This window comes from Vespa crabro, chromosome 13 (assembly GCF_910589235.1).
Source record: "Vespa crabro chromosome 13, iyVesCrab1.2, whole genome shotgun sequence".
NCBI lineage: Eukaryota > Metazoa > Arthropoda > Insecta > Hymenoptera > Vespidae > Vespa > Vespa crabro.
The window spans coordinates 3,412,438-3,428,983 of NC_060967.1; the positions used below are offsets into that span (position 1 = coordinate 3,412,438).

General features: G+C 30.4%; 5 protein-coding genes across 7 annotated transcripts; 3 read left to right on the plus strand and 2 right to left on the minus strand.

The window, feature by feature from the left end:
* The first annotated feature begins 65 nt into the window (after positions 1 to 65).
* LOC124428591 lies at positions 66 to 2,805 on the plus strand. Its single transcript, XM_046972834.1, has 6 exons — positions 66 to 1,328; positions 1,410 to 1,576; positions 1,652 to 1,854; positions 1,958 to 2,049; positions 2,145 to 2,344; positions 2,406 to 2,805. The coding sequence occupies exons 1-6, from the start codon at positions 1,183 to 1,185 to the stop codon at positions 2,588 to 2,590; spliced, it is 993 nt and encodes a 330-aa protein (XP_046828790.1). The 5' UTR covers positions 66 to 1,182; the 3' UTR covers positions 2,591 to 2,805.
* Positions 2,643 to 4,768, minus strand: LOC124428589 (RCC1 domain-containing protein 1). Its single transcript, XM_046972832.1, has 7 exons — positions 4,646 to 4,768; positions 3,896 to 4,135; positions 3,611 to 3,801; positions 3,399 to 3,528; positions 3,190 to 3,316; positions 2,944 to 3,118; positions 2,643 to 2,881 (listed from the first exon to the last, which is right to left on the minus strand). The coding sequence occupies exons 2-7, from the start codon at positions 4,129 to 4,131 to the stop codon at positions 2,694 to 2,696; spliced, it is 1,047 nt and encodes a 348-aa protein (XP_046828788.1). The 5' UTR covers positions 4,132 to 4,135; positions 4,646 to 4,768; the 3' UTR covers positions 2,643 to 2,693.
* Positions 4,194 to 11,942, plus strand: LOC124428592 (ADP-ribosylation factor-like protein 3). Of its 2 annotated transcripts, none has more exons than XM_046972837.1 (5): positions 4,194 to 4,464; positions 5,078 to 5,206; positions 5,282 to 5,413; positions 5,758 to 5,994; positions 6,070 to 6,206. In XM_046972837.1, exons 1-5 carry the CDS (start codon positions 4,462 to 4,464, stop codon positions 6,109 to 6,111), a joined length of 543 nt encoding a protein of 180 aa, XP_046828793.1. In that variant the 5' UTR covers positions 4,194 to 4,461; the 3' UTR covers positions 6,112 to 6,206. The 2 variants fall into 2 exon arrangements, with proteins under 2 accessions (XP_046828793.1, XP_046828792.1); XM_046972836.1 differs by lacking the exon at positions 6,070 to 6,206 and adding an exon at positions 11,572 to 11,942 and having other exon boundaries at positions 4,201 to 4,464.
* LOC124428588 lies at positions 6,123 to 11,666 on the minus strand. Of its 2 annotated transcripts, none has more exons than XM_046972830.1 (7): positions 11,531 to 11,666; positions 8,498 to 8,716; positions 7,995 to 8,416; positions 7,599 to 7,910; positions 7,324 to 7,525; positions 7,037 to 7,249; positions 6,123 to 6,961 (listed from the first exon to the last, which is right to left on the minus strand). In XM_046972830.1, the coding sequence occupies exons 2-7, from the start codon at positions 8,687 to 8,689 to the stop codon at positions 6,878 to 6,880; spliced, it is 1,425 nt and encodes a 474-aa protein (XP_046828786.1). In that variant the 5' UTR covers positions 8,690 to 8,716; positions 11,531 to 11,666; the 3' UTR covers positions 6,123 to 6,877. The 2 variants fall into 2 exon arrangements, with proteins under 2 accessions (XP_046828786.1, XP_046828787.1); XM_046972831.1 differs by lacking the exon at positions 11,531 to 11,666 and adding an exon at positions 8,789 to 8,953.
* A 1,988-nt stretch (positions 11,943 to 13,930) lies between the features above and the next one.
* LOC124428796 (odorant receptor 22c-like) lies at positions 13,931 to 15,488 on the plus strand. The gene is made up of 3 exons (XM_046973300.1): positions 13,931 to 14,074; positions 14,240 to 14,948; positions 15,124 to 15,488. The coding sequence occupies exons 1-3, from the start codon at positions 13,931 to 13,933 to the stop codon at positions 15,462 to 15,464; spliced, it is 1,194 nt and encodes a 397-aa protein (XP_046829256.1). The 3' UTR covers positions 15,465 to 15,488.
* The last annotated feature ends 1,058 nt before the right edge of the window (positions 15,489 to 16,546 follow it).

Genomic DNA, 16,546 nt, shown 5'->3' on the forward strand with positions numbered 1-16,546 from the left:
AAGAAAACGAAAGAGAGAGAAAGAGAGAGATAGATAGATAGAGAGAGAGAAAGAGAGAGAGAAAGAGAAAGAGAGAGAGAGAACGACGAAGAAGGTACGAAAAGATAAGAATGATAAAAGTGGAAAAAAAATAGTTTAAAAAGTCACACACACGTACACACGTTATACACATACGCGTACACACACACATTACAAATGTACTAGGTAAGTTCATAACTGCGTATTGCCTTTCTGACTTCGGTGTGAAAATATATAAATAAAAAAAAGTCAGTCGTGCCAGGACTCACGGATTTTCGGATTAATCATACAATAGTTGTTAGTTTAGTCGGCGACAACGCGATTGGTTGGCTCTCTGTTCCTTCCATCAGCCTGATTCTTCTTCTTATTTGTCCTTTTTCATTTATACATATATATATATATATATATATGTATATATATATATATATATGTATATATACATGTATATATATATACATATATATATATATATATATACGTATACATATACATATATACATATGTATTTCTCTTTTCTTTTGATATGAGAAGATCTGATCGTAAACGTCTTCTCGAATATAAAACTGTATTAATTTTTATATTAAGGCAAATTTTCTCCCTACAGAATTCTCTTCTCGCTCGCACTTTTTTACTTATTCGTTCATAATATTTTGTCGAGGAAGGATCGGGCATATCGCAAAGACCTTTTCCACGATATTCCGTGAATAATCTCATACCGAAATCCGCGCGTCCAAGGCCGGCTGTGTCTGTTTCATGTTTTTCAATATTTGTAATTTATCGATAAAATTATAAAAGGTATCGATACATAACAGTCTAAAGTGTGCGCTACTCTACATAATATTATTATATATAAAGTATAAAAGTATACATTATATATAAATATATATATATACATATATATTATATATGAGAAGTATAATATATATATATTATACACACATTGGGATTGGTGAAAATATACGGTTTTTTCGCTTTGGAGTGTTATTTTCTGAAAATATTGAACAAAATATGGAAAAAAAATGAATAAAATCAATGAATAAAAAACAAGCCAGACGTTTTCAGTGCGATTCCTCTTTGCTCACTTTATGCCCATCGATTTTTTTTGTTTTGTTTTACAATATCAGTTACATAATGAAACATCTTCGTTCTATTTATTAATCGAAAATGATGCAAAATGAAGAAATTGATCCGCCCATTGAACCGGCGGACTCTTCTTCAGTTAGATACATGAGTACATTACCGGATTTTTTCAACAATACTATTGGAAAAACATTGAAAATTGAGAATTTCAAGCCGCAAAACATAATCGAGTAAACCATAAAAATCGAATTTAATACAAGTATATTTAAAAAAATACACAAATGTATAAATAATTTAATTCATTTTTTTAGAGTATTAGGAGATTTCCTTGGTATCGTAAACTATAATACAAACTTAGCATCATTTTGGTTTTTGGATATCTTAGCTCTACAGATACTTCGAAATAATGACATCTTTGATGACTATTCTCGTGCTATCTTTATCAGCTGGCTAGTAGGAGAAATACAATTGATTCGAGGTAAATGTAAAATAAAATAAAAAAGGAATAAATGTACAATCATCTATAAGCTTAAAAGGTTTCTCATATTTTCAGATAACAAATTTTCACGTGAAAAATTCTTCGAGGAAATGGAAGTTTTATTCGCTGCCACAGCTATGAAAATTGTTCAAGGCGAAGAGATTCCTCATTGGAATCTAATTACGTTTGGTGATGCAGAGATGAAATCGGAAATAGAAGAGGAAGAGCGAAAATTATCGCAAGAACACGATTTATCGTCTCTACAATATTTGGAATCGGTATGAAATCATAGAATTTTATTAAAATGACGAATTACTTATATGTCAAATAAATTTATAGAGAATTTTTCTTTTTCTATTTTTTTTTTTCTTTCTTTTTCAGAAAACGCAGACTCCAATAGAAAAAATATCGAAGGAAGAAATAAAATCGGCAGAGATGCTTTTAGACGTAATTATTCAATCAACGTACGACATGTCAGTAATAGAGTTTTATCGTGTATTTGTATAATATTTTTTTATTTCTTTGTTCTTTAAAATTTTTAATAATTTTTAATTCACATTATCAACAGGTACGCTGGCGAAGTACGTTATGCTCTCGTTTATATGGTATTTGTGGAACCAATTGAGATAAAAGTTCACAATCTACCTTTTAGTATTCGAAAACCCCGTCCAGTTAGATTAGTAGGCTCCGATACTGGACATCTTTATTTACAACTTCGGGAGGCTTTGCAAAATGTTGAAGGAAAGGATGGCAAAAAATTAAAATCAAGTATATTAAATGTTATTTTATACATATGATGGATATATACTTTAAGAAATATTATTTTTAGAAAAAAATCTGATAAATACGAAGAAACAACATTTAGATAAGGAATTGGATACAGAATATCCATTACAACCATCGAATTCTTTATCGGATGAAGAATTTATTTCGTTGAAACGTAGTTTCATTTTACCATTGATAGAATCGAATGAAGCTGCTGATATTTTTAATTTTTATGAACAGACAGTCTAATTATTGGAACAATTTAGGAATCATTCAATTATAAATTAATATGGTATAGGCATTGATTTTTTCATTTTCTTTATTTAATATTCTATTATATACAATAAGAATATTACCTACTAGAAGAAACAATTTCAGTCGATATCATTGTACCCCATTCTTCGCATTTAAAGTCTATTATATTTTTACAATCTAAAGGAATGTCTAATTTAAAAAAAATTGTAGAACTTGTAACTTTTTGCCGTGACTGTCCTAATTGTCCATATTTGTTGGAACCACAACCCCAGAGTGACTTGTCATCTGTTAATTAGAAAATTAAAAAATATAGGAAATTGCATTCGACATAATTAAATCATACTAACCCATCATACAAATAGTAAATGTATTTCCACATTGTACTTTTTTTACACTTATATCTATGCATTCCTCTTTATCATTTTTGAAATTGATGACTGTAGGAATTGCTATAACTTTGGTGTCTCCGTTTGGTATGCCTAATTCTCCGTTTACATTCCATCCCCAAGTGTAAAGATCTCCCTAATTTTTATAAACAAAAATCTTACGATTTTTTTTTAAATCGTTTAAATATTATTAAATTGATTAGTAACCTGATCTGTGACAACAGCATTATGCCAACCAGCAGCAGATATTTGCACTACGTTAAGGCCAGCCAGTGCTTCTATTAATTGTGGATCATCGCAATCTTCTAAATCACCGTGTCCCAATTGTCCACGGCTATAATATAATTGTAATATATAATATTTAAAAATTAATTTATTATGTTGAAATAATAAAATTTTATAAATCTATTACGTACGTTCCCATACCCATCGAATAAACATCGCCATTTGCTGCTAACATTATTGTGTGATCAAAACCACAGGAGAAATCTACAAATTTTATCCTTTTTGGCATTTCTACTAAAATAGGAATATTAAAAATACGCCCTAAAAATAAATGAAAAATTTTGTTGTTACACAAAAAAATTGTTACATTGATTCATTTAAATGTATTTTAAATATATTCTACCTAAATTTGTAAGAATTACTGTACATCCTCTTTGTGATATTTTGATAGGATATTCTTCTTCCAATTCATTGCTGGCATTGATAAAATTGAGAACCTTCTTCCAAGATTTTTCATAAAGACGATATTGCCAGATTTCATTAGTCGTTGTTGATATTATTACGCTTTCCTTTCCAGCGCCAACAATTTTACACCTACACTAAAAATAGCAATTTATTAATGTTATGAATATATCTTACAAATGATATAATTATTTATTTTTTACTTTTATAAAATTATTGTCATTACCTTCCAGATGATTCTGGAATTTTTAATAACTCTGGTGCTTTCTTGTCATCGCTATTGTCTACTTTTCCAATAATATATAATTCCAAATCTCTCCAAAGAAGGAAATAGTTCCAACTAATTTCCATATTTGTAATACCAGAAAAAGGAACTTTTGTGAATTGATCCAATGCTATAATAATGTCTTCTTCTTCCGTAAATAATGAACTTGCATTGAAACCAGCATAGAAGAGCGTCATATTTCTGTAAATTATTTAATAAAATAATTGATATATTAATAATATCATTATTGTATTTTTAAACATTGAAATTTTTTTGTCAATATCCTTTTTAGATTTCATTGATCAAAAGCTATTAACAGGAACAGAATATAAATATTTTACATCTTAATATTTGTAAATATCATTGGTTAAAGAGAACAGATGGCATGCATCAGTTTCCTTAGATACGATTAGAAAACACAACAAACATCGAAACGCTTTTACATAACAGAGTCGCATAGTACGTCGCATAACAAACTACTCCCATTTAAATATTTTGTTCCTGTATCAGTGACCGCATAAAAAATAATGGTAATAGAAAAAATGATATGAATTTAAACGATTGCGCAATATATTATGCACTTGATTTTCGCACAACGTTTAATATATACAAAAAGTACACTACATATCGCACATAACCTATAAGACCTAGTTTAGAACAAAAAGGTATGCACGTAATATGAGATACTAAAATATTTCTATAAATACTTACATTGTTTTGTTATTATATTAGAAATTGTTTATTATTTATTACGTATATTGTTCTAATATTCAATGAAAATTCATGGAACGAAAAACAAATCATATCAGACTGCAATCCACCCTAAATAAAATTCTTTGCACTGTTGGTAGTATTGTTTAAGAGATTTAGGAATATAAAATTTGATACAAAAATTTAATTTATATATTTAAACTTTATTAAAATATATGTATATATATATATAATCTTAATATATATATATACATATATCTTAAAAATTTGTTAGTTTATTTATTTATCGTTGAAATTTTAATGATAAAAAGTAAATCGAGATATATCCTTTGTTGGTAACAATGTCTATCGATCGTTCATCCGATTTAAAAATGCATACTTATTCATTCATAATCTTTTATCATTTTATATTATATCTTTTATTTACTTCAGGGTCTTTTATCTATTCTGAGAAAACTACGTTCGAATCCTGAGAAAGAATTACGCCTTTTACTTCTTGGTTTGGATAATGCTGGCAAAACAACGATTTTAAAATCTTTAGCTAGCGAAGATATTACACAGGTAAATTATATATCTTTGAATTAAACACGATTATTATAAATATTTTTTAACAATAATTTTCATTTTATTAATAAGGTTACGCCTACGCAAGGTTTCAATATAAAAAGTGTACAAAGCGAAGGATTTAAATTAAATGTTTGGGATATAGGAGGTGCAAGAAAGATTCGACCCTATTGGCGAAATTATTTCGAAAATACTGACGTTCTCGTAAGTAAAATAATATTAGAAGTATTATTAAAAAAAGGATAAGAATTTTGCAAAATTATTTCAAAGAACATGGACGTTTTTGTTGGTAATAATAATAATATGATATTATTAGGGGGACCGGAAAGTAATGTCGCTTTCTTAAATTAAATTCAAACGAATACATTTTTAACAAGTTTTTATTTTTAATCACAATCAAATATTGACATGCGCAGAAACGACATTACTTTCCGGTCTCCCTAATATATATTATACTATAAAAAAGGAAAAGTGAAATAATATCAATGAAATAATATCGTTTTATTTCTTTATTTCCTTTCTTTTCTTTTCTTTTTTTTTTTTCGAAGATCTACGTTGTAGATAGTGCCGATATCACAAGATTAGAAGAAACAGGGCAAGAGCTTTCGGAACTTTTGTTGGAGGAAAAACTCAGTGGTGTTCCATTGTTGGTGTACGCGAATAAACAGGATTTGGGTCAAGCCGTGACAGCAGCGGAAATTGCAGAGGGTCTTGGTCTTTACAACATCAAGGATCGCGATTGGCAGATACAATCGTGTGTCGCAATCGAGGGAAAAGGTGTTAAGGTAAAGCTTATAAAATTGTGTATAACATAATTAAGAGATTATCGAATTTTTTTGCTTTTCTTTTTTTCCATTTAGGAGGGCCTGGAGTGGGCGTGTAAAAATATGAAAAAAAAATAATGAAAGAACGATTCTTCTCCGATCTGTACAGCTTGTACATTCCAGTCATGTTTTATTCATTGCTTTTATCTAATATTTACAAGAAAACATTCACAAAATGCTATTATTCGTAAGTCCACTTCGATCACTTCAACATTCTCGTCTGATCGGCGATCAAATTTTTTGCTTCTATGTCAACAAAAGATTATGACAAACGCGCATTCAATTACTTACGAAGAATACGAACTAGCAATAAGTTTGATAATCAAATTAAGAAAAACAAACTATATATATATAGGTATGTATATCTATATATTTTCTAATTGAATTAAGTTAATAATTTTCACATCATTGTGGAAAAAATGAAAAAAAGATATAAGAATGTATGAGATGATAATTATTAACCCGCTCTTAATTCAAATCCGATATATAAAACCTTTTTAACGAATATTATTGATTGATAAAAGTTTCTCGCTTTTGTAACTGTACACTGTTTTACTTGGAATCAAAACAAAAAAGAAAAAAAACAGTACACAAATGAAAGCGTACGTTGCATAAGTAGCTACTCACGTTATCTAAAAGATATTATTATTCGTATGTTATATAAAACACTCACGATTATCGTATTATCGCGGCAACTTCTTCGTATGTACATACATACAAACGATATTATTAAACATCATTGTAACCTGTAAACATTCACTGGCACACAGCGAAGACCTTGATTTTTATTAACGTCTCTTTGATATCAGGAAAAAAAAGTTTTTACACGTAAATCACGAAATTCTCATAGTTCATTATGTTCTATATTTTCAGTAGTTACTCTGATTTCTTCTTCGTGAAATGACGTACAGTCGGCTGGATATTTCATCTAGAAAAAGAAAAATGTAAGAACATTAAGAATATTTTAACATTATAACGTATATATATATATATATATACTTACAATACATTCACTGTGATCCATTAGAGATCCATAAAGTGTCCAAAAGTTGATATTTATTTTATTACTGATAATCCAGGCTGTTGGGAAGCTTAAGACTTTCGTGATCGAAGTACGTAACATCGGTACATCGTTTTCATTCTTTTCATTGAGAGTACAAAGTATCTGAGTCGCACATTGTGGATGTTTGATCGCCCATTTGTATGCACGATGAGACTAATAATATTATGAAAGGAGAAATCAGTAAATCGATAATTTTACGTTCGATCGAAAACAAAAATGTTACTCACTCTTAGAATGGGTTCTACAATATCGTTATTAATCGTATTGCTTAGCTTATTACTGAGTTCTCTGGCACTTATTCTTGACATTATGAAACCTTTTTCAGAAGCTAAGTTAGCGAGTTCCTGAATATAAGCGATCGCTGGTCCAACGTATTGACTGCTGTCTATCTTCATATTCAAATGTTTCCTAGCAGCAACGTTCAACAACCTATTCGAATATAAAATTTTATTAATTAAATAGATCGATATATTATTAAAATGCTTAATGAAAATATACCAACCTAGAAATACTCTCAGCTGGCTTATTAGCGTCGAACATGACAGACCTTGGATATCCCTGAGATTTGAGGAAACTGTTCCCAACAAATTGGATGGTCGTCATGTAACGTTGTCTTGTCGATGGATCGGACACATGAGCGATCCATTCTGCTACAAAATTCGTTGACAATTTGATCCAACGCCGACGTAAAGAAGGATTCTCAAAACTTCCAAGTATCTTTTCGTACTCTATATTACCGTTCTCGTCTGACATTTGAGCGACAAATGCCGACAGGCCACTCTTTTTCCAAATGGCATGACCTAACTCGGAATTACTGCGAATAGAATTTGTCATCTTACATATTTTCTAAAAATATCTTTAATATAAATAAAACATATAATAAGATCGATATAAATACCTAAAGTGATTCCACATAACATGAAGATTTTCTAAAATGGGTGGTAAGAACCAAGAATGTCCGGAATGATCATATTTCTTTGAGGAACCTGTTGATTCTCCTCCATTGTTGAAAATATCTATGATCATAGGTAAGAAACCTAAAAGAGCTTCACCATTTTCTTGTTGCCCTAATAACATTTTACCGATATTGATTATGTTCTTGAAGTTAAAGCTCTGTTCTTCTTTGCTATCATCTGTATCTCTGGTAGGTCTTTTTTTATCGAAAGATCCACTCATCGAAGAGAATGTATTCATTAAGGAATCCCAAGATACATCATTTTGATCATTTCGTTCATTTGCTAACATACCACCAACTTTCAAAAGTATCTCGCCGATTCCACTCTCACCAGATTTGTCACTTCCTGCCAGCGTGTCACTGATCTATTTATTTTAAGGGATAAACTTTATTCCGTAACATATCTCAAGAATAGATAAGTATCGTTGAAGTAATAATTTTTATACCTGTTTGCCTACATCCGATTGTACGAAAGCACTTGCTACATTCTGAAGTCCACCAACGGCATCTCTATTCGTAAGAAAAGACTTGGCAGCTTCGATAAAAGCGCTAGACATGTCGTGTTCATCTTCTGTCTCACAACGACCAACTGCCAGCAAAAGAAAGAGGAGCCATGTTCTAGACAGTAGCCACATCATCCTCAGAATCTCCGTCTCTTTTTCTGTCTGTAAAAAAGATTTCCTGTATGATTTTCGAACGGTATATATTTGTTTTGCGCTTTAAATTTATATTCCAACGTCATTCGTTGTATCGTCGTGGATGATTTTGAAGAGAAGTAAGGTAGGTGTCGTTGACCCCGGCGATTCCTTCAACCGGATCTTGATTCTGGTCGGGTTATTTTAGGTTGGCACGCCCCATCCTCGTTGGGACGATTTTAAGCGTTTCTATCATCCACGTTCTATCGAAGATACGATCTTAAATTTCGTCCTACGGAAACGTATAAATTTGACGTGAAAGCCGTAATTTCGTGACGTTAAAAGCTCAATTCGTAAAGAAGTCATTGCACTAAATTCCAAACAGACGAATTCGATTCTCTAATAGATAGTATTAACTTCGTTTAAATATGTTTATTGTTTTCACCTGTGACTCGTCAAATTTATCGCGCTCCGTAAGGAAGGACGAACGCGATCGTTATAAAGTCAATGTATCCCTCTAACGCGCAATTTGAGTACCGTAAACCGCATGAAATTGGCATTCTCTAGCTTGGGTAACGATTCGGTCTAACGGTACGAGCTGTGTTAGTCATCGTTCCGCCGACGCGCCAAACTCTTCGATTGTTGGTCCCTTTGTCATATTATATTATTTTTATATATAAGTCAAACAAAAGAACAAGACTTTATTTCTTTTGGTATTCATATATAGATATAATTAAATATCAATGTATAAAAGGATATATTTTGAAAGTGTTAAAATATAAAATGTTATTGACGGAGATTTACAATGGATCGAAAAAATCAGGCATGTTATTTCCAAGGGAAAGTATTCTATAGAAGAAATCTCGTATTATTCAACTTCTATCATTTATTTCTTTTTTCTTTTCTCTTTGAAATACCGTACTAATATTTTCCATTTTCCGTATGTCTCGTTCTTCTATGTAAAACAGATGTTCGAGGCAGAGTCTCGATTAATGATCTAATGAATCGTATTATCGAGTTATCGATCAATGACAAAAAAAAAAACGCCATCGATAAGCCAAGAAAAATAATTTCCATAAACATTAATCGAACCAATTGCTTTCCAACATAACCATAGATCGCATTGTACTACTTTTGTCGGGCAAAGATCGATGAATTCTTTAATTCAATTAATTCGTTGCAAAAATTTTATTTTTCTCATAATTAATAAAAAAAAAAGAAAAAAAAACAAAAACAAATTAAATAAGTAAATAAATCTTTATCATATCGAATCAAATCATATTATAGTTCACAGACGATGAATTTCTTTAATGAACAATGTAGAAAGAGATCGCTACGTGAGATCAAGTTTTTCACCATTTCAATATTAATATACAATTTTAAATAAATTATATACGTATATTTAATACGTAATAACCAAATGATAAATAAGAAAAAGAAGTGAATGGCGTATATAAAGCAAACGACCTATTTCCTTATTCCGATAATACAAAAATTCGCATTTACAACAGTTCTAACGAAAAAAGAAAAAAAAAATATAAATAGTTGCACATTATCTTGATCATTAGCATTTTTTTTCTAACAATAAGTCAGCAACGAACAGCAAAAATGTGCTCTTTATCAATGTTTCTTTTTCATTTGCATAAACAAGGGACTCACAATTTTATCTGCTTATTTTTTCTTACAAAAATAAGCGTTACAATTCTTCCACATTCGCATGCTTCGCGACGAACCGGAACGGCAAAGAAGAGTTCAATGCCGTGCATGTTTAATAACGCGTGCCGTTAAAGAGCATTCGAGTCTCTCGATATTGCACGAAAATCATTTAACGGTTTCTTTAACTACAACATTGTAATATTTTTTAACAAAAAGTTTTTTTATTTAAAAAGATGTTTACATTCCATAAACAATTCGTGCTTTTGAAAATATATTAGTATTTTTCTTATCGACTTATAGATAAAGGAAAACCTTGACTGAATAATAACATTTAAAAAACAATTATAATTTAATCGTCTTGAAATATTACATGTTATTAACGTAGTTACTTTTAAAATAAAAAAGTTACATTTTGCAACGTTGAATCTTTTAATAAAAAGGTACATTAAATGTAATCGACGAATCACTAATTTATATATCAATGATTTTCATTGTATATATTTATTTTAAGTGTAACGATTTGATTTTGCTTTGTTTCAATTAAGTAAGCATATATATACTGAAAGATTGATTATTTATGAACCATCTTATTAAAGTTAATTGTTCAATATGTATATTAAAATTTACTAAGCATAAATCCTGTTACTTCCTCATTATAAAGTTGAATTGGAACGCACGGGCACGTTTAATGATTTTACTTTTCTATGAACGTTGATAAAGTTGAATCGAGCGTACGAAATCGTAGGACGAAAGAAATGAATTAAAAATCATGGGACGTGATGTTATACGTTACAAGAATAAATCATTTAATTGGGATGAACATACGCTCTTTTGGATTTCGAGGTAACGATGTAATTAAAATGGTTTACCGGTTCGGAAAATTTACTATCTCGATAGACGACTGTTGCCACAATTAAATACTGTAATCGGTGTCAATTAGAGCGTGCTGACTGGAGATTTTCGAAGATAAATAAACGAAGTAAAATCATCAAAATCAGCAAACCTAAATAGATCCTTAAATGAATATTATATTCGTCTACGTTGATATGTTAATAGAATTATCGAGTAATTTTTCAATATTTTTTTCTTGAAAATTCCAACATTATTTATAGCCTAATCGAATCATTTCTAAAAGTTTTTTTTCTAATTTCAATCGATATTAATTTATTAATAAAAATAGAAATTTACCAGGAAACGATGCGATTATTTCTTCTTCTTTATTCCTCTAGATTCAAAAGCACGTTATCGATGAGAACGAATCGTCCGGATGTAATGCTTCTTCGAGAATGAATTTCAACGAAAAAAAGACGCTCGTTGTTGGGTAGAACGATTCAGTCGGTCCTTTCGGTCTCGACTCCGTACACTTGACACAGCGAAGGTTGTGGCGTGACTGGTGTCGGACGTAGCTGGACGAACGGTACTTACTTGAGTGGAGCGTACCTGGCCTACGAACAAACGTGGCGAGCGAGACGAGCAGGACGCAATACAAAACGAATACGATGCAGCACGACACCTTTTTTTTTCTATCTCTTTTTCTTTCATTTCTCCTTTTTTTTTTTTTTATTCATCATTAATTATCAATTAATAGAAATAAAAAAAGAAACTTGGATCCACGTGTCTTATAAAATATTAAAAATTTACAAAATGTTAAAATATTATCCTTCAAATATTTCTCTTAATAAAGTATGATAATTAATATGGCAGAGTCAGCGGATATTTAATTAATTAAGTCTTACAGTAATGTTTCGTATGAACGTCTCGAAAAGTGTAGGTCATTGACCTCCCCAAAAAATTAGGGAACTAAAGTCCGTGGATGGTAACGTTGGCCACTCGATTCCAAGTACCAAGGTCGCACCTTGTTCGATACAATGCCAGAAAGAGCATTCAACCGGTTCCAAAGTGTGGCTCGATGCCAAGATTTAAGTGCCAGATGATCGTTGACATTCCTTCATGGATTTATTTATTTTCTACCTTTAGTCGTATGCACATGAGTTATCGATTAAACGACATGATTCCTTGACAAACAATACTACGAGTTCCTCGTGTTTCCTTCCTTTTTTTCAAAGTGTTAAATTTTAATTGTAAATCCTATTTTTCGCCATTAAGATATGCTTATCCCTTGAAATACATCGTGTTTTTATTTCACTCAGTTCATTTATGTTATACATTCATTCGCAATTGATTCATTTGAAATTTTTCTTTTTTTTTTAACTGTGTCAAAAGGAGGTGTATTTACGCGATATAACCGAGTTATCTTTATAAGTTTTAACTGTTTGACATAATATTTTTATTTGTTTTTTATTGTTTTTCTTTTAAGAAAATAATCTTACTATTCAACTATTTAGCAAATAACAGACAAATCACGTCACTGCATAAGTTTTTTCTTTTCCTTCTTTTTTTTTTTACGAAATTCAATGAAAAGCTAAATTGTCGCACATATTTTTAATTGCACATATTGAGAATCATTAAATTTATTAATACGTATCCAAATATTCGTACGATCCACTGAATTTGTTATTAAAAATTTGTTATGAAATTTCTTATTACACGATATTATTACATGGGAACGAATAATTTTATTTGAAATGTTTTACTAGATAGTCATAAATAAGACTTATCTCGTAATTATACGATTGTTTTGTGGATCCTCCAGCGAACTCGTCACTCTTAACGTTTTAACTGCAAAACCGATAAGTATAGAAGGATAGATGGGGACTTAATTTTTTTTCTATCGTAAAACTATGACTTTGCAGTTTGTATGCATTAGATCACTGGCATATTCTAAGGGTATTTATTACTTGAAAACATTTTTTAAATTGTAATAATATATTCGACAATTTTATAGATTTTCAAATAAATTTAATGTATTACAATGTACACGTATAGAAGAAATGTCAAAATTTCAATTACTATTTAGTATAACAAAACGTTATTTCTTTTTTCAAATTTTTAACACACTTCGTGTAACAAATTAATTTTTCTGTTTTTACAGAAAAACAAAGAAAAAGAAACAATTTTATTTCTTGAACAATTATTTAAATAGCATTCGAATATTTTCATGTTTAGATATATAATAATCGTTTAGAAACCGTTCTTATCGTAGATACTATTTTTGAAGGACTATCGTCTGTTCTAAGATCGTACTAGTTTCACGATACTCATACAAACGATGAGGTATGAAAAATTGATTAGTTTAAGAACCGATTCACGTACTATATCTATTTCCTTCCCCTTTCGTTATAGGTCTTTAAAAAGAATGAAAGACTTCGAAAGTGAAGAAATATATATTTTCTGCTTGTCAATTGTAACAAAAGTAAAGGCTCGAGTGAAACATGATGATATAGTTATAGTATGCTCTTTAAAGATATGTCATTCGGCCAAATACGTATACATATATATATATATACATATGTATATCGTACGATACTCCTTTAGAAAGGAAAGAAAAGGTTTTCACCTGAATAAATGATCAAAGTAGATAGAACATCAAACTCGTCTTTTATGTTTCTTTCTTTCGATATATCGAATATTCGAGTTAAAGAAAGAAGAAAGAAAACGGAGTTTCTTTGTGTGAATCAATGTCCTAAGATGAAGAGGAAATCAGAATGGAATAGAGAAACAATATATGCTTTGAACTTATACAAAACATTTCTTGGATTGATCGGAGTTTGGCCATTTGACGTGGAAAATTTGTCATCCAAGTTACGTTGGTTCCTGTCTATGTTGATACAAGTTAGTAGATACGTTGAGATGTATTAATGAATCACTCAAACACATTGAATCTTATAATAATAAAAATTTTGTTGACTCCCATAATAAAGTATATAAAAATTATGTGTTAGTCAATGTTGTTAACTTTATAAGCAAAATTTTAAAGCTCATAATCGATATATTTAGATGAGCACGATAAGCAGTCTATCGTTAGAGGTTTATCGACATTGCGTGGATCTCGATGACACCATGGATGCATTTTTAATGGATCTTTCGTCACTCGTCAGTATCTCAAAGTTATTCCTTACGAGACTGAATTATCGACATACTCGTTTCTTGCTATCTTCTATCGTCGAAGATCTTTCAATTTTGGATGATTCAAATCGAAGAGAAATTGTGATGAAATATACTACCAGAGGAAGAATCGTTTCAGCAACTATACTTTACTTAGGTTACGCATCTGGCATGAGCTTTGTTTTCAGAACTCTACCACTTCATTATGTTCTATCACAAAATATCGATCGAAATGAGACGTACAATCTAAAAGTAACGAGTTATTTCTTGTCAACTTATTGCGTTTTCAACGATCAATCAGGATTTTGGCATGCTGCAATCCTTCTTCTTCAAACTATGCAGATTTTTGTTAATGCTACTTCTCACTGTGGAAACGACGGCTTCTTTTTCGGTATTGCAATGCATCTCTGCGGTCAGTTCGAAGTACTCAGAATGAATTTTGCCAATTTGGAGAACAAGAAGAATCTTTCTTGTAAAAAAATAGGCGTACTTGTACGTAGACATTGTCATTTGATTCGTCTTGCTGATAACCTAGAAGAAGCATTTAACATGATAATATTGATACAGTTATTGATGAGTGCTTTACTTCTCTGCGTTGAGGGTATGTTATTTTTCCATTTATTATTATTATCAAATGAACTTTCGTTATCGTTTAAGGGAGAATCGCGTGATATGATCATAAAAGATATCATATATGTATATTTTATACATCCCTGTGTATTATTATGTCCTATAAAAATATATTGTTTTAGTGTGAAAACGAAATTATTTTCCAGGCTTTCAAATGTTGGTTTCGCTCGATGCTAACGACATTATTGCAACTACCAAGCACGCTGTCCTAATCGTCACATTACTTGTTCAAATATTTATCTATTCTTACGCAGGTAATATGCTCGAATCAAAGTCTGCCGATTTAGTTCTCGGTGTTTATGATTCTCCGTGGTATACTTTCGACACGAGTGTCATAAAAAATCTAGCCTTCGTCATTTTCTATGGTAGAATACCACGTCAAGTGACAGCTGGTAAATTCGTTTCTATGAACTTTTTCACTTTCAAAGAAATTATCAAAGCTTCGGGCTCTTATATTTCCGTATTGAGAGTAGCATTATACGAGTAAAGGTTTGTTACTTTCACAGAATTAAAAATCATTTCTATTTATTACTTTTATTATTATGACAATGACACAGCAAAGTCAATCATTTTGTATTAGTTATAAAATCAATTGAAAATTATTATTGGCACTCATGGAGATTAGATGGAATTGATTGATTTCATGAATTAGAATTCTATGAATAGACTTCTATTTCTATACCATTATGGTTTCATTATATTTTCTTATAGACTACACATACCGTGTCTCCTTTGATTTTTTATGGAGAATGTTTCAGACTGATTTTTTAATAAACAATGAAAGGATAGATTAGAGAAAACACGAAATGTCAAGGCAACGATGAAGGAAGCTTCATGTAATAATTAACTTGAATGAGAACGATTCACAGATATTCGATGACAGCTCGTATTCCAAACAAAATGTTTCTACCTTTTCATTATATAGAATCTCATTACAGTCAGTAAGCGTCGGTCTTCGTATAAGCTATAATTTCTAGGTGCAACAGGTGTGCGAGAACCATTGCCTAGAAATGTGTATGTAAACGTACATATATATGTACAATTTACAGCATCTATGCTTTGCGAGAGTGTGTATAAATAAAAAATTAAAGGAAAAGAAGACTTTCTATTATCTCCAGTCAAGACGATGGCATATGATTTTACGAATCTGAAGTTTATCTGCTTACGTTAATGTTCAGTTTATGACGATGAATCTTGAGAAAAGGAAAGACGGACGATGACATATTCAACATTTCGGTTTTCTAAACGAATATATTATAATGTAGTTGGAACATTTGGCTTATGTTCCCTTAAAAAAAAAAAAGAATGAGTCGAATCATTAATCCTGTAATATTTAACTGTTTCTTTGAGATAACGTATGCTTTCGTTAAAAATACGAGATCTCTATTTTTGAAAATAATTATAATACAATTAAATTTTCGACTTGCAATCGTTACCTTCATCTAATAACAACAAAAATAGACTTTTCATGGACTTTGACGTTTATCGAATTAATTTTCTTTTCGAAATTCTTTCTTTTCATTCGACTAAGATTAAATAATTTATACTTTCGATTTTATTTTATGTACA